This window comes from Branchiostoma floridae, chromosome 6 (assembly GCF_000003815.2).
Source record: "Branchiostoma floridae strain S238N-H82 chromosome 6, Bfl_VNyyK, whole genome shotgun sequence".
Classification (NCBI taxonomy): domain Eukaryota; kingdom Metazoa; phylum Chordata; class Leptocardii; order Amphioxiformes; family Branchiostomatidae; genus Branchiostoma; species Branchiostoma floridae.
In genome coordinates this window covers 17,711,773-17,736,566 of record NC_049984.1, presented here as the reverse complement: position 1 = coordinate 17,736,566, position 24,794 = coordinate 17,711,773, and the positions used below count along the sequence as shown (strand labels likewise).

General features: G+C 43.0%; 1 protein-coding gene across 1 annotated transcript in view; it reads left to right on the top strand.

The window, feature by feature from the left end:
- Positions 1 to 1,563: 1,563 nt before the first annotated feature.
- LOC118418642 (neuropeptide FF receptor 1-like) overlaps positions 1,564 to 24,794 on the top strand; it is a 27,509-nt gene continuing 4,278 nt past the window's right edge. The window contains exons 1-2 of the mRNA XM_035824649.1: positions 1,564 to 1,886; positions 24,230 to 24,702. Of these exons, the coding sequence (XP_035680542.1) occupies positions 24,372 to 24,702 (331 nt within the window). The 5' untranslated portion in view covers positions 1,564 to 1,886; positions 24,230 to 24,371. The remainder of the gene's footprint in view (positions 1,887 to 24,229; positions 24,703 to 24,794) is intronic.

Sequence of the window (24,794 nt, the reverse complement as noted above, 5' to 3'; positions counted from 1 at the left end):
CGTGCCCTGATTTAGCCATCTTAGATGAAAATACTCGGTGTGATACTAGAACAAACATGGCGTCAATTTGTCATACCTAATGAGTTACCATTAGACTGATTAGGCTTGCCATCTGAAACCATTAGAATGAGAAATTGGCAACAGGCCTGCTGCCTTTTCGCCAAGTCTAATGCGCGCACCCGCGTGCCTTACTGTTATTCTTTGTAACGGCTCTTTTGTGGCTCATTTCAATGTTCGTTAGACTAGACGCGTTCGTATGAATCCATTTCCTGCAGCTGCTCAAGAAGATTGTATCTCATTACTGTTCTTTATTTTGCCACACTCAAAACTAAAGGAATGATTCTAACGCATGCCGAGCTTCTCTGAGAGGCCGGAGTGAATGAATCAGGCTTCAAATATCACTAACGGCGGGAACTAAAGTAGACAGGCGTCGGTTGTGATTGAAGTACCCGACGTTGGAAATGAACATGTCTGAAGTCAGACTGCGTATCTGGTCATGCTTCTCAGGAGCGCCAATTACTTGCATTTAAGTTCGCGGGGATTGAATTTCGCGGTAACACGATGCACTGTAGTATCTTAATGCCCTGGCAAAATGTTCGCGGTGGTTTTCAATTCGCGGTGAAGTGGCCACCGCGAAAACCGCGAACATAAAACCACCGCGAACATTTATGCATTTACAGTAACGTTATATCGCAGCTGTGATGACGCCAGACAGGACGTCAATGTTGAAAATCTTTCAATCTGAGATAAACTTGAGAGGTTTATAATGATCACGTGCATCGGCGACGACACTTCAGGAACACTATCGTCAGCTATCGTCTGACAAGAGCCGTCGGTCCGCCGTGTTTTGGCGGGAAAATGCAAACTACCAAAGTCGCCAACAGTCATATCTCATCGCACAGCTGCAGGTGCCATCCCTGTGGACCGTTCCATTATGAATCCCGGGAGTATCCTGAGGGACGGAACTGTGTAGAATTGCTCTTTCTTCCATTGAAAATATTCTATACCATCCTTCGCACAATTTTCAACTCCCTCTCTTTTATTGGGTGCGATCCCCATCGCTTTTTAAACTATATTGCGTGAAAACAAAACTGTGATTCTATCGGGCCAATCCACAAGTGGATTTCTGTCTGCCATTCCGTTTTAATAGATTCTCTTGGCATCTTTTCTCGGAATGGAATCCCTGTGAGAGAGTACATAGATTGTTTCGCTGCAAATGTGCAAACTTGGCTATCTCTAGCTTACATGCATGCTCACGGCCGGGCCCGGCAAGTCTCTTGCATAATCCATTTGTCACTATTAAAGGGAGAAGAAAATATGTCTGGGGTGTGAAGAGAAGTGTTTTCTAATTGTCCTCCCATAGAAGCCAAACAAGATAAACGTTAATTTTTGGAGGGCTATAGCTACGGCGTTTGTTTTGTGCATAGAATGGAACTTTCCTTTAAAACCATAACAATAGCAATATTTCAGATCCATGCACGAATGGTAATTTAAAAAAAAACGATCGCATACGATGACTGAATTGCAAGGAAAGTTGCAGATGGAATAGTCTGACCACCCCCATCGGTTACCATGGTTTGGCCCATCCTTCCTTGACGCGCCTTCCTACGCATCGCTCATCAGACCAACCAAAAGTGCCAGAGCCTCGCCAGCCTCGGCAGAGTAGCGGAGACTTCTGGACCGATCAGCACCAGAGAACAGACTTCACCTGCGGTACACTACCGTGGTTACCACCGTACTCTTTTCCAACAGACAGTTTGCCGTGACGATGTAACAGAGCTGGACGGTTGGAATTCGACAGGCTGGTTGTGGGGCAGCGGTCCACTTTGGAGCGCCATCGTCGAAATCTTGTCACAAGATTAAACCCAAGAGAGTCAACCGTGCAGGTAATTACAATACTTTCGCTACCGTTAATACTTTTTATCTTGCTACGTAAAAAAACAAACGGTGATAACTGTTGCTCCTTGTAGTGATACCTTCGTCATTATTCTTTTCTGGTGGTTATGATACCTGGTTTGAAAGCTCATTAGAAAAGTGGAGCGTGGGCGGCTAAAAAATGGGACGCAATGGTCAGGATACCTACCGCCTCATTATTTTCACACCTTCTAGTTTGATAGCCGGTTTGAAAAATGGCATTCTCACCAAAAAGTGGCGTGTGGGCCGCAAAAACTGGTACGAAATTGTCATGATACCTCCGACCTTATTATTTTCACACCTACTGGTTTAATAGCCGGTTTGAAGTATGGCATTCTCACCGAAAAGTGGTATGTGGGCCACAAAGAAAAAATCGAGGCGCAACAGCAGTTGCCAGTTGCGGCAAGGAAGACCCGCTCTCTTCTTCTGGTGGTTTGGACGTTGTCTTCTTTGCAACATATCATCATTTACTGATACATGTAATTTTGAAAGCAAGTCGATATTTGCAGAGGTCGGCTGTAAGTCATATAAGAACGACTGCTAGCAAAACGACGTCCAATCTAAAGTCGTAGCGGTAGAATGACGACGGCAACGTTTGATGAATATCATGACTTGTAATTAAATTTTAGACCAGGGATCGCTAGCGTTCACTCTTCTTCCGTGACAGAGCATACAAAAAAGGCTTCGTTCTGTGTCTTCAGTTTTCAATGAACCCCACCTGTTTGAACTCCCTACCGGCTTGCTTGCCTCAGAAATGTTTATCCATGCTTTTGATTTACTCCGTGTAAAATTCATTTTCTGAAATTGATATTTCGTAATGAAAGATGAACATATGTGCGGAACATGTTTCAAAACACTTGCTCAGCGAACGCTTGATCTAGATCAAAGCAATTTCAATTCATTACAGCGATAAAGGAGGAGGGTATTGGTATTAAAGCTTAAGTTCTCTAACCAAAGCTCTCTTACTATGAGCTTTAAGCGGCAAAGCTCTGAAAACAAGCGGCCTGGATGCGTTGGCTTCCAGCGGTAGATCCACAGCTAGTCCCGCCGGTTGAAACTCCGGCGATGCCTCCCGAACCGTGACTTGGCGGTGTGTTTTCTTGGGAACCGTCTCGATCTCACAAATCCTTCCCCCACTTATGTTCTGTGCAGAGCTTTGATGGGGAGTTTGGAATAGATCATTTGGTGTTTGCCTAGTCGTAGCAAAGCGGTAGTGGAATGGACTAGAGGATTTTGAGCTTAAATCGCTCTTGAGTTCACCTGTAAGAGAACTTTATTTACTATATTGGTTGTAGGGCATGCGCACACATGTGGCTCTTGGTCCGTGAATTGTATAAATGATTGTGACCTGCATCGTTTTACAATCCCACTCACTGTCGATCTTTTCCCGCGTTATGTATGGGTGCAATGTTGTGTTCATAATCTCCAATGAAAATTGCATGTTAAATGTAGTATAGTTGACTACCGACGTGCCCGCCTTTTGTGTTGCTAGTCACACTCCCAGTCTTCGAAACGTACAAGGCTGGAACGGAGATGGGGTGAGGGGAATTGGAAATCGTTTTCCAACCCTTGACATGCCAATTGTTTGTTGAAGCGAAAGTAGGACGAATGTAGGCGTCTTGTTATTGCAGCCTGTTCGCAGAAAATATTACATCAGAAAGTCTTCATCGTCTACTGTAAAATTTAATGCATTTAAAGTTCGCGGGGGTTTAATTTCGCGGTAGCTGAAAAATGACTGTTTGCTGTGTTTTTAAGATTGCGGTAGCATCATGCACTGTAGTTTGTTACTGCCATGGAAAAATGTTCGCGGTGGTTTCAAGTTCGCGGAAAATTTGTATCGCGAAAACTGCGAACATGAAACCACCGCGAAAATTTCTGCATTTACAGTCCTTGGTTCCACGTACACTATCGATAGGAAATGTGACCTTTAAAGATAATGTTACTAACTTCATTCACACTCCACTAAGCCTACCGGCAGCCAATATCACAATCTTGAACCATCAATTGTACGAACACAATATGCTTCAATATATATCAATCAAACGCCGGCCCCTCAAAGCATAGTTCTTCAACTTGTTACATGGTTTGCAAGTCCTTTCCTCTCAAGATACAAAGAGGTTGCCTAATGATGTTTTTTTCCGGCACGGACGTTCATCCTGTGTACGTGATGTGCTCAGGGACAATTTTAGATCGATTTTGAAAAGTTGTTTTTCATTTGCACAGCTCCTTTGTGTGTGCTGTATGCCTAGCAGCTAAACCCACGCGACTCCAATGTCTGACTACATGTTCCCCATGGAGCGATATTTGAATGGCACTTTCAATTGAAAGTCACGGACAAGCCTGAATCATTGCTGATTTAATGAGTCAAGCAACTTGATAAGGTCTCCCAGAGTCAGAAATTTCAGACAACACTCGCCATCTTTCATCAGAGACTGTAAATGAGTCTGTGCAGCTAGATAGTCAGTCTAGCATTGCAAATGGTAAATGTCATAAGCTAACTAGAGTTCCACGGCATCATACTTTCATCAAATGATCATGTTAACCTTTTCACGTTTCGCTTCAGTAACGTAGGAACCCCCCATTCTCGAACTTGATCTTTGTCTCCACAACTTATCTACCACAAATCATGGACATTAATCCATGGCTTAAAGACTTATGCCGCCTGCATCAATAGTTACTACATCATAGATATATAATCTTCTGGCGAAGGTTAATATTGTTGCACAACTCCCAGCCTCCGTTCTGTATCCAGTCCTTAACTTCAGCAAACAGAGAAGAAGATAATTTGATGATATTGCTCACTCCCGTGGGAGCTCGATAAACCTTCTCTTGTTGACTCCTTCCAGTTCACTCACTCATCAGGGCAGGGATTTCTATTGGCGCATGCGCACAGGCTTCCCGGTGAGTGTGAATGTAGTACCGGGTATAGAACAATAAAATTTCATTTTTTTGGAAGATACGTTTTGAGTGTTGTCATTTTTGAGTTGGATGTTGTAGGTTAGGATTTCTATTGAGTAATTTTGGCCCAAAATGTGTTTTGGAAGGGTTGGAAGATCACTGGGAGAAGTAGTCCCAAGATCAGGTTAATCAAGTTAAGTCTTGGATGCCTGAGGTCAAATGTCAGCTTTCCATCTGTTTGGAGATTTAAAGTTTAAAGAACCGTATGAAAGTTGACTTTTGGACACTTAAGGAGGTGGGCTATCCTGTGGAGCTGAGTTTCATGGACCTTTTGTCATGGAGGTGAGATTTTAGCTCCCTCTTACTGTGGTTAATTATTTGTGTAGAATTCCATACGAGAATGTATTGGTAAAGGTGCGCTCCCACCGCACTTGTGTCAAGCTTGCGTCACTGCGGGGTTCGAAAGATACTCAAGAAATTACAGAGATAAAGAACGAATTTTCTCCGTTTTGTGTATTTTGTTATCTTCTAAGTCATAATTTTCCGAATTACGCAATATCTAAATTATTAAAAGTTGCGAAAATAGCAAAACAGTGACGCAGTGAACGAACCCCACAGTGTCGCAAGCTTGACACAAGTGCGGTGGGAGCGCACCTTTAAGCATGCCGAGTAGGTAGTCTGCTAGAGCAAAAATAGACTATCCACGTACAAAAGGGCACTGTAAACAAGGTATTCAATGGCCTTGTGGCAAAGTTACGTATACCCCCAGCTCGTGCGTCAACTCATCAGATTCTCCACCCACGGTTTGCCAGAAATACTGTCAGATTGTCTGGCTCAGCGAAAGGTTACAGTTGACGATAAGAATAAATTTTATTGCAAAATTTTTCCCAGTGGCTCATTGAACGCAGCAGGATAAAGATAGTGCATGAAGAACGATATTGAGTATAATCTAAAACGCTAACTCAAAATCTTGATAAGATAGCTTGATTTCTTTGTTTGGAGAGGCTGTGAGAGATGACCCCCCCCCCTTTCCGGTAGCGTGTGGGTTTTTTATATGGGTAAAGCCGCAAACATTGCAACATCTGAATAAAATGTATTATTTTCAATAAAGACGTCACTTCTTTCATAACCATTGAAGTCACAGTTTCATTTTCAAGTCCTTCATTTTCAATGCCATCAATTTCAAGAACCATACTTTATCAAACCTAAACACAACTCATACACTACAACATTACATCAAGCTGGCATATAGAAAACGTGCACACCATTGGTACAACACTGCATGAGTCGCCTGGGGAAAATCTGAACCATTTGCTATCACCTTTCTTGGACCTTTCTGGTACCTTTGAGACAACATACTGTGAGTGGCCCTGACGTGTCTAAAATGCCAATTCCTGAACTGTTCACACACACGACTACAAGCAAGCAAACAAACAAACACACCAACTGATTTCAATACGCTATTTCCCCGGAGGTAATAGAACTGTATTTTGTCTTCCACTATGTTTGACGTATATGTAGATCTCAGCCGCAAAGCCCTCAAAATAGATTCTTTGTGCGAAATCTTATAATTACATAAGCCGTGTGGAGAAACATGTACCCCGCTTTCTTTGAGCAAAACATATCTGGAGTCGTTATTATCATATTTAGTATCACCGCGGTCGAGAAAGGTTACTAAGCATCGCAAATGTGCTGTACACAATAACCCCTCCCCCAGGCTACCTTGGGGAATTTATGGACAGATTCAACGAGTGATCGTTATAGAAAGACGGCTTGGGTACCTACGTCGAACCCAGTGTCATGTCTTCTTAAAAGACGTCGCACTATTGGCATCGGTATTGGCTTGCTGTCTACTTTATATAGGTTAGTAGATGCCCATGGATAAGGGGTTAATAGCAGTAGGTATTATATGTCTGCAGGTGGTATACGATAAGCTCTGTTCTTTCTGCCACACTGAGCTGATGTTATGGAAAACACCCCCACACGCCTCCGATTTTCGCCCGCCTGTTCAAAGGAAAAATTGCCAAAAAAGTAAATTATGACTTCAAGCGAGTATCGTGAATGATGGTAAAAAACATATGAAACCAGAATGTTGACAAACTGAAGAAAGAAAAAAGCTGACAATCATTTTTGTAACAATAAAATATTCCTGATCACTTAACGTTGTTGGTGTAGATTTAAACCATGACGACATTGTTTCTACGTCTTTTCCCCTTCTTTGTGCGCTCTTGTAGAGTTCGGAAAGTCCTCCATCCATGAAATCAAGCATTGCCCTTACTCTCTTGCCAGCAGTCGCAGGTGTATTTTTACACCAAAGGCTTATGCGAGATAATTCCGATATGACTGGCGCGGTGTGCTATAGATACTACAGTTGCATGTAGATGGTAATTGGTAATCGTTGCAGAATATCAGATTACGAACTCCTTTCGCTTATCATGTTCGCTTTAGAAATCAGGGCACATGTTTCTCCACATGCGTACAGCATAAGTGGATTGTGGATGAAAAGAGGAAAGGTGGATGAAAGGACGAGACGAGACCATGACTTCCTGCAGTTCCAAGAACGACAGTTTCCAAGGGATGAATGTCAGCTCTTAATTAATCACAGGAAGAGTGATTCTACCCACTGAAGCGGAGTCATTAAGTAACTGCGTAACCGGATTTGTTATTTGTGCATGAAAGAACGCGTTTCCTGTTTTCCGAAAAACATACATGACAAGATCCTCACAGACATGTTTTACTTTCCGCTTAGTTGATCGAACACAGTACATTACATAATATCCCTGATCGAGATTCCTTCAAAGAACATGTTTTCATGTTGTCTGCAAGACGCTTCCTTTGCAGACTTCCTGACTGGTTTCCCTTTTTGTCGTTCATTGACTTTTCAAAATTATTCCAATTCATCAGTTTTCTGATTGTACGTCAATTTCTGATAGCATATGGCTTTCGGGATGTACATCTGTTTTCTGGTTGTACATCAGTTTTCTGATTGTACATCAGCTTCGAAATGTATAAGTATCTGATTCAGTTTTTATTGCCCCCATGTTTTTGACAGACGTCAAGCCAGGGCCCAGATTTCAACTAATGATTCTATCCCCCATCTGCTTGGAGATGATAGCGAGACAACTTGTAACAAAAACGGGTAGCAAAAACGTTATGTTTTGTCTTCCGAAGTCTTTTGGAGATTACAGGCTGTTTGGAGCGGTGTTTAGAGGTGGCTACCGGTACAGAAAATTCAGGTACAGGTACGGTTCAGGTCCAGACATGAACCTGGACCTAATTATCTTTAAAATCTTGTGAATGGGCGATACTCAAAACAATGCTCAATTCCGCTACAAAGGAATCTGTTTGATGGAGTATCAACTCTCCTACACTTCGCTCTTGTTATTTTCTTGGACTCATAGGCCCCCAAACACGTGAACGCCAGCCGGTATTTTCTGTTTATTTTCTAATCGGTCCAAAATCTGATTTTTTTCAGGTCTGGTTTTTCTGGCCCTGTCCAACAAGAAAAAAGACGGTTTGTACCGGTACACCGTGCCGGTACCCACCTCTATTTTCTACCCTTCCATCTTTTCCTTGTCACTATAAGGTTGTCCCTATTCATTTCAAGTAGATCCCTATGCACATCCCTGGACATATTCATCAGACGTTCGTCCGAGGCTCACGCGGGACCTTGATGTAATGAAGTGACTGGGTAATTCTGTAGCTTCTGAATGGTGCCCGAGCTGAAAACAAATTAGCCGGAGCTAAACTCAAACGATAACAGCCGCATTCAACATTCGTGACAAACATGAAATCGCCTTTTGGTCAGCGTTGAGGAAAATGTCCATTTCGTACGCTCGCCTGGTCAAGAAAAAACGAAACATATCGTGATTTTTCAGGTCGCCTCATGCTACCTACTTGAAGATAACAAATTGAATAGCATGTTCGTCCATTTAAGATTAAGTAGACAAAATTGCGATTCACCTTAATTATCTCAAATAAGCAGTCTGTTGATGCCATTACATGTATTATAGCGAAAAATACATTTGATGGTGGAAAAGCTCTGGACTCGGGCCGACTTTGACCTACCTACCTGTGAGTGAGTGAGTGAATGAGTGAGTGAGTGAGTGAGTGAGTGAGTGAGTGAGTGAGTGAGAGTGAGTGAGTGAGTGAGTGAGTGAGAGTGAGTGAGTGAGTGAGTGAGTGAGTTAGTGAGTGAGTGAGTGAGTGAGAGTGAGTGAATGAGTGAGTGAGTGAGAGTGAGTGAATGAGTGAGTGAGTGAGTGAGAGTGAGTGAGTGAGTGAGTGAGTGAGTTAGTGAGTGAGTGAGTGAGTGAGTGAGTGAGTGAATGAATGAGTGAGTGAGTGAGTGAGTGAGTGAGTGAGTGAGTGAGTGAGTGAGTGAGTGAGTGAGTGAGTGAGTGAGTGAGTGAGTGAGTGAGTGAGTGGGTTGGGAATTGGGACCTAGGCCTTAGCTACCTTGAGGAGATCTGATGGAATTCCGAAAGTAAACACAAACAAACACAAGCAAACGCAACAGAAACCGGTATATAATAAGAAACTTTTTAAAGAATAAGAAATGGTCGACAGGTTCTTCAACGAAGGCCACGTTCCTTGCATATGCATAAAACAATCCCGAGACCGAATTACAAAACCCATTTTCTTTGAAGCGCCAGTGGTCCCTAGACTATACGTCCTAAAGCGCGACCAGTTAGAAGCATAATGAAATCTGTCTGAGTAGAGCTCCCTATTTACATTTCCCGAAAACGCTTTCGTAAAAGGTTTGCCGGTAGACGGCAGATGAAAACGCCGCCAACATTGAAGTTCTGAGGGAAACGTGATGCCAGGGCTCCCTTGGCGGCCTTCAAGGCCGACCACTTCAGCAAATTGCATCTCGCCACGTTTCAAAGGGGTGCTGCGGATATTTGAAGTACTTGTATTTGTAAAGTAAAGTTATCTCTGCCGTCGAATTTCATTTGCGATAAAGTCATATGTAATTCACCTTTGTCCGAGGGGTAAGGCCACGTTGATTTGACTATATGGATGACATCCGCGCTCGCACCAATTTGCGGCCATTTCCAAAAAAAAAAACGTTTTCGACCACACAATAAATTGTGCAAAGCAGCTGTAAAATGAGCACAAATATTCCGTAGATTGAAAAAAAAGTATCAGAAAACAGATAACTAATGCCATAGAATGCCAAAATGAATCTAAAGTCAAAGAATAAGATGTGAAAGGACAGAAAGAAAAAAAAAATCTATTGTTGGTTGGGGGAGGTACCAGTACAGAAAATTCAGGTCCAGAAGATCATTTCCAGGTCCGGAAATGAACCTGGACCTGATTGTCTGTGGAAACTTGAGAACCGGCAATACTCAAAACAATGGTAATTGGTCAATTTTGCTACAAAGGAATCTGTTTGGTGGATTATTGGACTCCCACTGCATTTTAAAATCCCATCTCCATGTAATAAACGGCTAACTGTTTCTGTACCTTTGACTGTAGAAACTTGGTGCAATTGACTATAAACTCTACTTGACGTCGCTCTTGTTGTCTTCTTGGCCCCCCGGTTAGACCCCAAATAGCTGCCGACATAGTGTGTCCATTTTGTAATTGGCGAAACCTGTTCCTCTGTTGTTTTTTCAGGTCTGTTTTTTTTGGGATTGGTCCAAGAAGAAAAAAATGTTTTGCACCCGTATGATGTACTGGTCCCTACACCTAACTGTTGGTATATCATATTATGTGTGTTTAGTCCTATGTTCAACCTTCCTGGCCACTTTGATTTCATACTGAAGGCAACTTTTTTTTATTCGCTCGCTCGCATCAGTTTTGGAGTTCTTGGAGGATGTCATCCATATAATTGAATCAACATGGCCTCACCTATTTCCGTTTTTAACAAAACAAGAGTTTGAAAAAAGAGATTGAAAACATCGTAATTTGAGAATACCGTCCTTCGATTTGACATCCATAAATTTCCTGTTATCGAGTACAACGGATATAAGTTACCCCGCGGATAAAGGTGAACTAGCGTTATTGCAGCTATGGATTATACCATAATTAATTGTTGACATTGCATATGATTGAAATTCTAAACATGTATCGCTATGTACACCTAATTTGCTTTTAAATTGTCTCTTGCGGTAAAAAGTGAGTTGTTCTCAGCGTATTGCTACCCTATGTACTGTGCTCAAATCTGGAGTAACTACAGCATGAGTGCTATCTCCAAACTACGAGTGGCGTACCACGGCGTATTTAAACTGCTCTTTTTGGTCGGCAGGCATACAAGCACAAGTTGTTTGTTTGTAAACAATCGGACCGACATGTTTGACGCAAGGCGCCGCAAGGTCACCCATTCATTTGCTATACGCTTGCTGTCCTCTGACAATGACATAATCCGATTGCTTGTCCACTCGGACGGCTTTCGCCATAGCACCTTCTGGCGACACTATGTAAATAACAGTTAACTCTTTGTAAGTGTATTTTTTTTAAATCTCCGTACCGCGTCTGCTTTTATGGGCCATGGGCCTGATGCAAACAAATAAATAAATAAATAAATAAAAATAGCCGGTATAACCAGGCACGCGGCGCGGCAGCATCTGGTTATATTACACTGAACGACCTGTCACACCTAACTTTTTCACATCTGTCTGCAAGCGGTCTTTGAAACTATCCAGAGAAGATGTCCCTACTGTGCTTGGTGATAACAAATTCCACTCTACGATAGTTCTGGAAAAATACGAATTTTTCACCACACAATCCTAGGTTGGTAACTCTGGTACTTGAAGTCATGGCTGTTTCTTGCTCTTTTTTTTGAGCTGGTATTAGATATTTATCAGTCGGTACGTCCACCAGTTTAATGGTCATTTTGTACATCATGCAAGGTCTGCAATGTAGGATTGTTCAACAAGTCTAAATCGTGCTTACTGATGATAACTAGTAGTGATAGTATCGATCGAGATCCGGGCACACGTATAAAGCTAAGAATTTTCGAGAGCATGACAGTTTGCAAGTATAGAACGTCTGGAGTCTGGCAGATGACATTTGGAGTGAGACGTAGAAAAGGTCCAATTAGGAGTCAACGTCAGGGAAAGTGCAGCTGGTATATCTCTTTTGGAAAACACGTCTCTACGTTTGTGGAATTACAATTGTGTAGCATAAAACCGATCAATTGTAGCTATTGTGAAACGGTGAAGGATAGTGAGATTTGGTCAACTATGCACCTGTTTCCATACTTATCTTGCTTCATGGAACAGTACGATGAGCCTACTTTCTTGTCCACCGGGCGTATTTTTAGAATAATGATGTACCTGCCTTTAACTGCACATTACTAGCATGTAAATTCTGCATAGAGACCTTTATTACCATGTTGGAGGCTTGTGCTCCAATGATGCTTATCCTTGTGTTACACATGAGCCGAAACCCGCTGAGCAATTTGTTCGCCGAGTGTATGATCCCTACCATCTTTTGTGCGTCATAATTGCAGACCAAAGACCCTGGAAAGCCTACAAGGTCAGACCGGGCGCACAGAGGTCTCACAAGCGAGCTCTTGGAGATTATGAAGTCAGCGTGGCTTCGGGGAGGGGATATTGCGTGTATTCAACTTTCTAAATGGCTCAGTTAACATCAAGGACGATAGATTCTCTGTGTGGCGGTCAACGAACTATCCCGAAAACATCCATGTTAAAGTCATTTTATTTAGCCTTCTTTGTAGGCCATTCGGGGCACTGAGGTGTATATTTTTGGGATCACTTATTCGTAATTTTCAACACGAGGCCAGGGCAATTAATGCAGAGAGAGATCGGTTTTGTGCGTTTGGTTTTTAATGTGGCTTTTAGGGTGCCCTATGATGCGTACAATTGGTCGCACCCACATTGAAACTGGCTTGATGTTAAAAAGTAGTGACTCAGCGCATAAACAAAACGCCAGCGCAACGGAAAGCCTGCAAAAAAAGGATGCACCTGATGCACCTGCACCTGGTTTCGGTACGGCGTGGTTTTGGGGTGTCTCAACACCCTGTGGGATTTAGACGACACCTTTTGGTACAAAATTGGTTGGTCTAGAGTGCGCACATGTGACTGATCACGTAAAGCTAGATGCAACATTGCTGAGTAGGTAACCTTATACACACGGTTTCCGTGTTGTAACATTACCACAGTACACAGAAATGGCGGATATTGAGTGGTACCAAGCGTGAGTTGAAAGTACAATTGTGTGTGAAGTAGCCTATACAGAAATGTTACGCAGTTTCACACGATGAGTCCTCTGGTGCATATCTTAGACCACATTTACACCAAGTGGCCTTGTCCATACCCGTCCTTGGACAACGCTTGCACACTCCATATTGAGAACACGTTGGCGCCGTGCCGTGCCTTTCGGGTGAATGGACTTGAATTGGGGTGGACAAGGCCTCCTCCACAGACCGTGTCCCGTGGCTGCTTGGCTTCAGCTTGCATTCAAAAGATAACAGGAAAAAAGTTTCCAATGCCCTAGTTTTTCATAGTTTCAAAGACGATCTATCAGGGGCAAGCACAGTAACCAAAGGCTAAACAGTGTCCGAATGGCTAGTTTTTTCAAACATCTCAAATATTGTGTATCATTGTCCTATCATCATCATCAGTCACTTGGTTCTGCATCTATAGTCTGGAAAGTCCTATAGCTGCATTCAGTCTTTCTTCATTCTCTTCCATTGTTCCTATACATTAGTAAAATATTTTACGTGGCCACTTAAACGATATTGATACAGATCTATGCTTCGCAGAATAAGGTAAACGAATTTGACCTTTTAGAAGCAAAGGAAAGACGAGTCTCTTCCACTCAATATTCATCTAGACTCCAGACGGTAGCATGTATCAGTTCTCACCTTCAGGGATGCTATTACTGCACCATTCAACGTTGGCGTTATCTCTGTCTATGCCAGACCATCGGCTCTGCCAATTTGGCCGCGCACTCTTTATCTAACGTTACATGGTCAGTGGCACAAATAATATGGACTCAACCAGTCAAGACATATCGGTTCTCGCCTTCAAGATTCCTTAAGCGTCAAACGTTTGTCTTATCTTTACCTATGCCAGACATCTTGCGCTACCACTGCCTACCAGACATTTTTACATTCAAGTGTTTAGGCCACAGCAAGTATATTTTAAGGATGACATCCTCTTCAGCAAACAAAATTGAGATAGGTCGGAAAAAAACAAGACGGATACAAAAAATAAGATGGCTACATTTTCAAAATAGACACCATAAACACTGCAACAAGAATCTGAAGGGACAAAAATAGTATCACAGCCAACAAGGCATTCATTTCTGTATTCGAGACATGTACTGGTGTAGTAAAGGTGACGCTAGTGTGGAAGACTGGTATCACTAACCATGTTGGCAACTACACTCATGGCTTCCATATTGATGTAACAACTATCTAACTAGTTTCTACAACTACAGTCCTGGGTACCTCCCAAGTGTCACTCCTACAAGTACAATCGTTAGGCTTCGACATAACATATTTGCTCATTTTGATAATTTTAGTTATGGTGACCATCTCCAAAAGATTTAAACAAATCTCTTTATTTCTGAAATCAGGCGAAAATTAATAAGCGCTCTCATCTCATCCATACTATTTACTTGCTGAGGCCTAATCAAGTTGGGCTCTATCGTGTTGAGAAAGCACTGTTCGCTTTGAGGTGTGATTCCTCACTTCCATTTCCTCTAGGTAATGAAAGGCACTCACTGAAGGCATCGCCACTAACGAACTTTCAAAGCTCTTCGGTTTCCTGGCAATCTTACACTTCCCTCTTACTGTAGCCGGATGTGTGAGAAGTTTGTCAAGTGTATGTCTGATAAAAGTGTTGATTCCTACAGGCACTGCCGTGGTCTCCTGTTGAATTTATAACTTAACAGGAGTGCGGAATAACACGGCGATTTTTGCGTGCTTAGAATCTTACTGTGAATCAACGTGAAACAGATCCAAACAGGCCAGAACATTCAAAGGGATGTCTACAAATTGTTTGATGCTGTTTCATCGCAGGAAGTCGTGCCCACGTGGTGTGGATATCTGTGGTTCAACTTCTGTGGAGCCAGCAGCCCAGGTTAGCGCCCTAGTCACGACTGGAAAAAAAGTCTTTGACTTTAACTTTCTTTGAATTGCAATTTAAAAGAGTCGCATCTTCCTTTCGGTGGGGAAGGTAAAGCAGGCGGCCTAGCATTTGAAACCACCACAGATCTTAAAAGAACCATATACAGCTCATCTAGAAGAGCATGGGTGGCCCAGTGTGTTTTACATTACCACTGGGCGCCATTGTGATATGTTAATGAGGTAGTGACGTCACTGCTATGACATCAGAGTTGATAGACATCCCATGATCCTCTTCGGTCTCTTTCGTAAAAAAGGGTATAAATATTAACCTCAGTTGCTTTACCTTTACCATCATGATATTAACAGAAAGTTAGGATCCATCATATGGCTAGAAACGTGTAAAAGTTTCCTTATGTTTCGGGCGTTGGACAAGGACCGCAAAACACCGACTTCTGACAGGATTTTCCAACACATTGAAATGATTGGTATTCTCAATAACAGCAAGGCGTATAACGTTATGTAGACTAGTGTTAGAAGGCTGCCACACGTGTGATATATCAAGCCCGTATTAACATTCTTTGGCTTAGTTTGAGCGGTAAATACGATTTGAAATCAAGTTCGAAAGGCAAGTACAATATTCCTGATAAACAAATCACCACCAAGTGGTACTTTCAAAAGGGCTCTCTATCCTTCAGGCGATCGTAGATGGTTGTTATGGGAACGTGAGCTGTAAATTAATGATCTCGATGTTTTTAAAACGGTTTTTGATGAACCCCTGGTGATGCTATAGAATAAAACAGCCCTTTTCGACCAAAACGGCGATTTGAAAAACGCTCGGAGTATTAGCCACCTAGGGCGTGTTGATGGGCATTTGCATCAGTCAAGTGGCCCCCAAGTGCGTCTGTATAATGGGTAATGTCACACTAATCCGTTCTACCTAGTTTAAGAGGAATATAAGGGATCATTTTGACGACTTGCCATCCCGTAAGTTGCACTTACGAAGGATTATAGATGGTGCTTGAAATGGGATCTAGGTAGTGCGCACGTAGTGCAAACAGAGCCTGATATCATCAGAACATAAACACATAGCGTACTCCATGGGTGGTGAATAATGATGATAACGCTAGTTCACCTTTATTCGCTAGGTAACCTATCTCCGTTGTCTGAAAAAGGCAGGATATCTAGGAATATCAAGTCGACGGTCGGTGGTTTCAAGTTGCAATATCTTCAAAATATTGCAGTTTGAAACTACCATCCGTTCAATTAATATCCCAAAATATCCAGCTTTTTAAAAAAACGAGTATAGGTTACCAGCGGTTAAAGGTGATCCAGCGTTACATGTTGATTGCAGAAAGCACAAGGTTTTCTTACCATATAAGTATTGATAGAGGAGAGATGAAGTGAGGATTCTTGACTTTAATAGAATCGGACAGCACGTTACATAAGCAACCTGCTGTGCAGGTGACAGATTCAGCGGGGGCAGAGCACGACTTTCCCAGCACAGCAGGCAATCCTATCCCTTGTAATAGACTTTTTGATTGCCGTACTTTTGTGCTGTTTCAAGTGGAAAACTTCTGCACAACACTGGATAGAAGTCATGTCGCGTTGGGTACGTGTACGTGTACAAATACATGCATATAAGGACGTAAAAGCTGGTCTACAGAAAAGCTGTAACGTTAAAAGCTTTTTAATAGTCTACCTTATTTCATGACTGACACTTCATACAACTGCATCGTAAAATGTGTTCATGTAACGAATCCTGCCTGCCTAAGTGCTTAGGCCGTGGACTGGCCCCTTGCTCCTCTCCGTCAAGTTTCTCCACGTTGCACGGTCATGTGCTCTACTACTATGTTTCCACAGTCCTAAGGATCAGTCCTGTGACTTGTGTGATTTGGTCCTTCCAACGCTTTGGAGGTCTACGTATACCCCGTGGTCTTGGGTTTTCAAACTCCTGGTTGTAGCCATTAGGGACCAAAATACTTGGTGGTCTCCTCATTACATGCCCAAACCATCTCAGCCTTCTTAACCGGTTGGCATCAACTATGGAGTTCTCTGTCCCAAGTTGTAAAGAAACAAGCAATAATAAACACAGTGGACACAGTTTCTTTTGCTTTCGCATATCAAATCTCCCATCGCCTTTTTCAGGGCCGAATATGCAGTGCGTTGTCAGTTCACCGTACATTGGGCATAGAATCAGAAGGCAGGGCCCACTCCGACTTTTCGTACTCAACTGAAGTTACCCATTTGTACATCCGGGGGAGAGAGGAAAGTTGTGTTATGTACGTTTTCTAAATGCACAGCGCCCAATCAGGAATCGAACTCGCGACCCCTCGATCCCATGTACGATAGCCAAACCACGCTACAATTGACTCCAGTGTAGACAGACCATGAATACATCATCATATCGTTCATCATTCACACAACATCCTCACATACCTCTCCCACGCTATATAACCCATTACGCCGATACTCGATGCTGATCTACGAATTTGGTATGGCACATTTACTTTACGAGCTGGCCTACTTTCCCAAATGCCTCCCTCCCCGCCAATCACCGTGTCATCTAAACAAGGATTAAAGTCGTTTCAACTTGTTCCGCAGCAATAACTTTTCTCATTAAGGGAGCAGAGCCGCCCCTGTGACATTATGACCCAGCGGGTACATCACAAATGTCATTAGTGATCAGATTTGATTGCTGTGCCCCCTGAGTACCAATCATTTCCGTTTCGTTTTTTTTACTTACGTTAGACTTTCCGTTACAAGTTGTACATTTAAATGTTGACTCCAATTAGGTCGAATGATAAAGGTAGTCACATAGCCTTGTACGGGTCGGTAGGTCGGGCGGTCCCCTGTGTCTGTCTCGGGTTAGCCGCCTTCGCATCTGGCATCGTTGCCTTTTATTTTATGGGAAGGGGTCGTCGGTTCGTGATTTTAAACATTAGCTAAGGTTCTCTAAAGCCGGGAGAGGACGAAACCAGCACTTCCCCAAAAGACTTCTGCGAAGGGGGGTAGTGTAATGGAAGGTTTATCAGCAAATCCTTCTCTTTTCTTCGCCTTTTACCTTCTCGACGGATTCGGGTACAAATTTACACCTGGGTGGTGCGAGGAAAGTCGTATCTTTACTAGGTATGTGAACCTGTTCTTTCTCCGTTATTGTTCGAGTACCGTGCAGAAATAGGTTCCAAAGGCAAACAACGACACGTCGGAAAGGAAAAGAATTACACAGTATTGATACAGCAAAATGTTGCATTTTCAGAATACCCATATGCCCCTTTACAGTTTTCTAGCACTCCAGACATGCTTTTAAGAAGCTTTCGCCAGTTCCCGTCTGTAAAAGACATCCCATGAGAGTTATTTCGGTCGGAATTAGATGAGCCCTCTCATACATGTAAGTAGCATTCACTCAGGATTTTGATATCAGTCAAACAGTGCGCACAAGGGCTCTTCCATCCACATCCAATTTCCGGTCCTGGAAGAAGAATAAAGAAGTAGAAGAGTAAACCTTTCAAAGCCATTCGAGTCATAACATCTCTAAAGAGAAGGGGTCCATTTCGTAAAAGTGGAAATACCATTAGCGGTCCCCTTGTCTAGGCCCAAGCCAGCGTGCACTTTAGTAATGAAACCTCGCCACCAAATGTGCTGTATGCAAAAAATTCTCACTTTGGTAAGCTGGAATTTAGGATTCTAACTTTTAATGTGTTACTTTTAAATTGACAAGGCTGTGCACGGTTGTCTATGACTACACCGTTACCCCTGCCCCCCCCCCCCCCCCATCCAACCCTATCCTCCAGAGCCCTCCGTAGGTCTACAAAAATGCATCCTAACACGGTTGATGAATGTGTGTTGTGCTTAATAACGTTAACGAACAGATAATTTCCCTGTTGGACGTCCTTGTTGGTGCGTAGCTGAGGGAGTAATGAAAATGGATGGCCCAATTATACGTAATAAATAACCTTGTCATATATTGTTTTTTAAAATTTCATTATGGGGGGGGGGGCGTTAACACGTCACATATCTGACCTTTGAAATATCATCTGCTCTTGTCACTTATTTTCGTACACAAAAGAAGAAACAATTGTTACATTTGAAATATCATCTGCTTTTGTCAATTCTTTATTTACACAAGGGAGAAGAATTGTAGCCGCATTTGTTGCAAACAACTAGTATGCATAAGCCAATGGCTACTTTCCCTCAGCCAATGAGAAGGCCACATTGGGATATCAGAACGGAAAATCTGAGGGATATACGCATGAGACCTATTCTGACCAATCCTCACCTACCTTGCACCCCTTCTATCGGGGTTAGGATTATGTCACGTGATAACCGACCAATCCCTGCCTATCCCATGGTTTCTAATTGCCCAGGGGAATAACTGTGTCTGGTTGGTGGGCGGGGTTGACAGGACTAGCGTTATGTACAGAAATCTCGACCACGTCTATCAGTTATCTATTACACAACTCCCTGTCTTTCACAACACGCAGCTGTGAACTTGGAACTCCCTGTGCAATGTGTGGCGTCGTGTGTGGCGTAACTGGTAGAGCGCTCGGCTCGGAATCTAGAGGTCCCGAGTTCAATACTCACTGTACCCCCGACATTGTGACCTTGGGAAAGGCACTTTACACGATTTTTCTCACTTCACCCAGGTGTAAAAATGGGTACCTGGCCTCCTTGTGGGAGGTAAAAGAAAAATACTACCTTTACCTTCTGTCTGTACTATGTATATGGCACTGTTGATACAAGTTACTAACTTTTGTGCAGTGCTACATCGTCCTGGTTTTTGGCATCCGTCTGTCTCGGAAGACAATGGTAGGCAGACAGGGTGGGTTTTAAGGCGACCCGTCTGCCTGGCCTGCACTTTTTTTTTAAGGTGAAGGAGGGGTGTGCACTTCCTTCTCCACCACCCTCTCGTCCACTGGCGCACTAAGTCCTACAGGGGCAATTGTTTGCAACGTGTAAGACGGCCCCAGTAGATGCAGGTTTGTTATTTGGAGTTTCCGTCTCCTAGGAGGACTTCCGACCAAGGATGTAAGGGGTTCCTCCTACCCCTGACTCGTGTGTCATGGCGGGTGCGTCATGCCCGAACATGCCCCTATGGCCTGTCACCACAACAAAGGCCTGTCACTGCCACTAGCCGAAGCTATGTACTCATTTACACCTGAGTTAGGTGAGGAAAGTCGTGTAAAGTGCCTTTCCCAAGGGCACAAGATCGGTGACACGGCAAGCGGATTTGAACCCGGGACCTCTCGGGCCTGAGACCAACGCGCTCCCGATCGTGCCACGCGGTCCCAACTACATCGTCCTCTTCTGTACAAAAAGCAAATATAAAGAAAGCGTTTCATGATCATCCTACACTGCGCAACTTTATGGACTACAGTAGAGAGTAGAGGGAATACATGACGCAAGTCCCCGTCCCTAGTGACGCAAGAGGACCCCATTAGTAGGAAGACTAAAAGACACGAAGCAGGAATCTTCACACCTTAAGGACACCCTCTTAGTTAAGATGGGTTTAGTCACAGCTCTCGCAGCTTTGCTGTAGCGATTTTAGATCACTTTGCTGTAGCGATTTTAGATCACTTGATGTCGCCGCCGTCTTCATGTCTTAGTCGTGTTGTCTTATATCAATAAAGGTTAGACAAAGATCTTAGATACATTGGTTGCTAAGACACAAATGGACATGGCAAGTACAATCATATTCGATTCTTTTTCTTCTTTGTGTTTAGGCGGCCGCCATCATCTTGTTGATGTTTCTGCCACACTTATCAGTAGTGCTGGTACAGAAGGTTGTCTGTTGTAGTTTCAGGTAATGGTACATTGTGAAATGTAAGTGTTAGTGTAGATATGCCACCTTATCCCTAAAGGATTCCATCGATATAGCAGTCACAATCTCTGCAGGAAGGAAGAACCACTCCGACATAGTTCTTGAAAAAAGGAAATTTGTCTTGATGTGTTCTGCCTAAAGAAATATTATGGAACAAAGGATGAGACGGTATTTTTTTAAAATTGCAGTATAGTGTAATTTGTGCACATATAACTATGATAAGACCTGTCGCTATGTAGTTGTCAGTACTGTGTGATTGGCCACAGATTTCAGTGTACAGTTTGCTATGTAGTGCTCAGTACGGCATGGTTCTGTTATGTGTGGTAAGCAGCGTTCATCACCGATAACAGGCCTGTCCCTTGTGTAATCTCCAGTACTTTGCGATTGGTCACAGCGTTCAGCATCAAGGACAGGCCTGTTGCTATGTATTACATTTGTGTACTAGTATTCAATACGGCATGATTTTGTGTGGTGACCAGAGTTCAGCACCGATGACAGGCCTGTTTTTATGTAATGTTCAGTAATGTGTGATTGGTCACAGCGTTCAGCACCAAGGACAGGCCTGTTGCTATGTATTACATTTGTGTACTAGTATTCAATACGGCATAATTTTGTGTGGTGACCAGAGTTCAGCACCGATGACAGGCCTGTTTTTATGTAATGTTCAGTAATGTGTGATTGGTCACAGCGTTCAGCACCAAGGACAGGCCTGTCGCCATGTATTACTAGTGTTCAGTACAGCATGATTTTGTGTGGTAAGCAGCGTTCAGCACCAAGGACAGTCCTGTCGCCATGTACTACTAGTGTTCAGTACAGCATGATTTTGTGTGGTAAGCAGCGTTCAGCACCAAGGACAGGCCTGTCGCCACGTACTACTAGTGTTCAGTACGGCATGATTTTGTGTGGTAAGCAGCGTTCAGCACCAAGGACAGGCCTGTCGCCATGTACTACTTGTGTTCAGTACGGCATGATTATGTGTGGTAGGCAGCATTCAGCACCGATGACAGGCATGTCGCCATGTGGTGCTTCATGTTCAGTACTGTGTTATCGGTCTCCATATAAGTCTGCTCCCCGGTGTGTTTACGTGAACTACATTCAGTACCAAGGACGGGGTGTTATGTCTGATAAATTGTGCTGACATTTTACGAATACGACACCTGAGTCTCTCATTAGATCTTTTATTTTGTTCTGATGTTGCAACAAGTGGCCTTTCCACACTGGAGGCTTTTAGTGACCACGCATATTAGGAAATTTGAGCGTTCACTCTGCGAGAAACGTGAGAAAGCGATGGCCCTTGGCATCAATTTAGGATCGATGTAGGAAAGGCTTGCAGTGATATACACTTTCCACGTGGCTCATCCGTAGGTTAGGCTGCTCGGCTAACCAAAGATGAATTAGACGTTCCGACTTTGAGAATATTGAAGGTGACCGTCACTAGCTGGAGAAGGCGCCTGGACAAAGGTGGTATCTCACTGCACTTGGGGCACCGGTGCGGCACTGCCCTGGTTCGTTCACTGCGGCACTGTTGTGCTATTTCTTTATAATTCAGATATTGCGTAACACGTAAAAGTACGACGTAAAAGACAAAAAAATACACAAAACGTTAGAAAATTCGTTGTTTATCTCTGAAATTCGTTGAACAATCTTTCAAACCCCGCAGTACCGCACTGGTGCCCCAAGTGCAGCGAGAAACCAACTTAACTGAAACATGAATGATGTAATCTGTGTTGCCCTTTGAGCGTTCATGTCACGGCAATTGGTTTGTTGAAAGGATAAAACTGTTGATCTGTGTGGCCTTGCCATTTAGAAATTGTGCACTACAAGGAAAGCGGCTAAGCCTGCCAGAAAAGGTTTCCTTTAACCCTGCAAAAGTGATTTGCACCTAAGTTTTGTAGATACAGATGTAATCAAATACCAGCTTAACAAATACCAGCTTAAACTCTAAATCTGAACTAGTGCATTGTCTACATTTGACAAGTTGGGAAGTGGGAGAGAGTGCTGGCGCTAGTTATTAATAAAACAATGTCTTAGTGACTGTTTTGCTTTCCTTCATTTATTGATATGCGATGAGCGGCGCTATTGTATATACTTTGAGAACTGCGCAACTTTGTCCTTGCGAATGGCCTGTCATATTTAATTCAGAAAAAAGCAATATCTCTTTTTCAACAATGCAATAAAGAATTCAGTTGGCCCACGCAGCATTGCGGGCCACTCCAACCAGCTAGCCTTATGAGCCGTACTATGAGGCGCCCCATTAGCACAGTCTTCAATTTGCCAGTAGCTAGATTCTCTCATGTAAACACGAAGTCTTCCATCTACTTTAAAGTGGCAGAATGTCAACTATCATAATTCCGCCGGGTACAATAGGGCCGCCATATTCTTTAAGAACGTCGTTATAGACGTCTTCTGAAGAATGGATAACTGAAATGTGCCCAACTTGGATCATTGCTGACGCTGCATTAGTACTAAGCATTTCTCTTAAAATTCGCCATTTTTATTTCATCTATAATGCTATAATGCTAATTTGATATAGCTGTACTTGATGATAATGTAAATATGTTTACATATAAATATCTAATATCACAATGTATATGATGTAATTCTAAAGTATTGTAATGTCCTGCCAACAATTCAGCCACTTGTCTGCAACAGCAGGACCATTTTTTAAATTTTTGATAAAAGAAACATTCACACAATGCTTCTGCGTGACCGATACAACCATGGAAGTTGACGTTACCAACGTTGCAAAAGTTGACATGTTTCCATAGGTTTACAATGCATGACGGGCGTATGTAAGAACAACACATCCCGTGACCGCACACACGGCGGCTGTTTTATAAGGCTAGCCTAATCATCCGTCACTTAAATCGTACAAGTCCTGATGTGTGGGCAGAAGTATACACAGCATAATGGACAGTACGTGTACTGGTTTTATCCTTTAATGCAAAACACTTTTATCTGGATTTTGACTGCAGCCAAGATCACCTGTGTGTTACTTCCTCCACACTAATGGACTGAATATGAGTCTAGGGCTCATCTTGGTCGAATCTTGTAGGATTTCATACATGAAGCTGTATAGCTTAGTAAGATAACCGAACGGATGATAGAGCCCATTGGTTGTGTTCATAAAAACTTAGTATCACTTGTATCAATCTAAGAAACTAAATTTAGACTTGTTGATGAAGGTCAGACATCCAGGTACTAAGATACACCAAAAAGCAGTTACTGGCAACTGGATATGATTCTGGAAACGGTCAGACTTTTCAAGCAACATCCATAGCTGTATCCAGTCTCACTGACAAAAAACAACGTATGTTTTCTGACCGTTTTCAAAATCATATCCAGTTTCTTGAGTAGCTACATTTCGGCGTAAATTTAGATTTATTTGCAGTTCTTTCATATTAACTTTCTTCATCGGTCTTTCTTATTTTCAGGTCTTATTTATCAGCTAGAGGTTTTATGACAGCTTCAAGCATTCCACAACGTTCTAAACCTTCAAGTGACTACATGAACTAGAATCGAAACTTATATATACTTTGTCTTTATGTTTGCAGTGAGACATATGTCGCAGAATTGAGTTTTCCTGTCATCACGATTGACGGGTCACAGAACTTTTGAGTAAATCTCTGGATGCGACAACACTAACTGGGTCGAGAGGAAAGATTTTTGCCTGGTCATAACGGTGTGACTGAAGACATGGATACAGTCATGGATTACTTCTGGAACATCTCCACGACGCCAGACCCGGAGAACCTGAGCGACGACGTGGTCAACCACACCTGGGCCACGTCTGAGGACGTGACGTCGCGGCTGAAGCACGACATTCCCATCACGGGGCTGTTCATCGTGAGCTACGGGCTGGTGTTCCTCTTCTCTCTGGGTGGCAACGTCGGGCTGTGCATCGTGGTGCTCAAGTACCCGCGCCTGCGCACTGTCACCAACTACTTCCTATTGAACCTGGCTGTCGGTGACATCATGGTGACTGTGTGCTGTATGCCGTTCACACTGGTGGACAACATCCTTGTTGGTAAGTGTCTTTATCAGTATGAACTCTGTGTTTCAGCTGAAACTAAGATTCGCCGTCGTAATACCCCCTCACCCATTAGGCGCGATTCGATC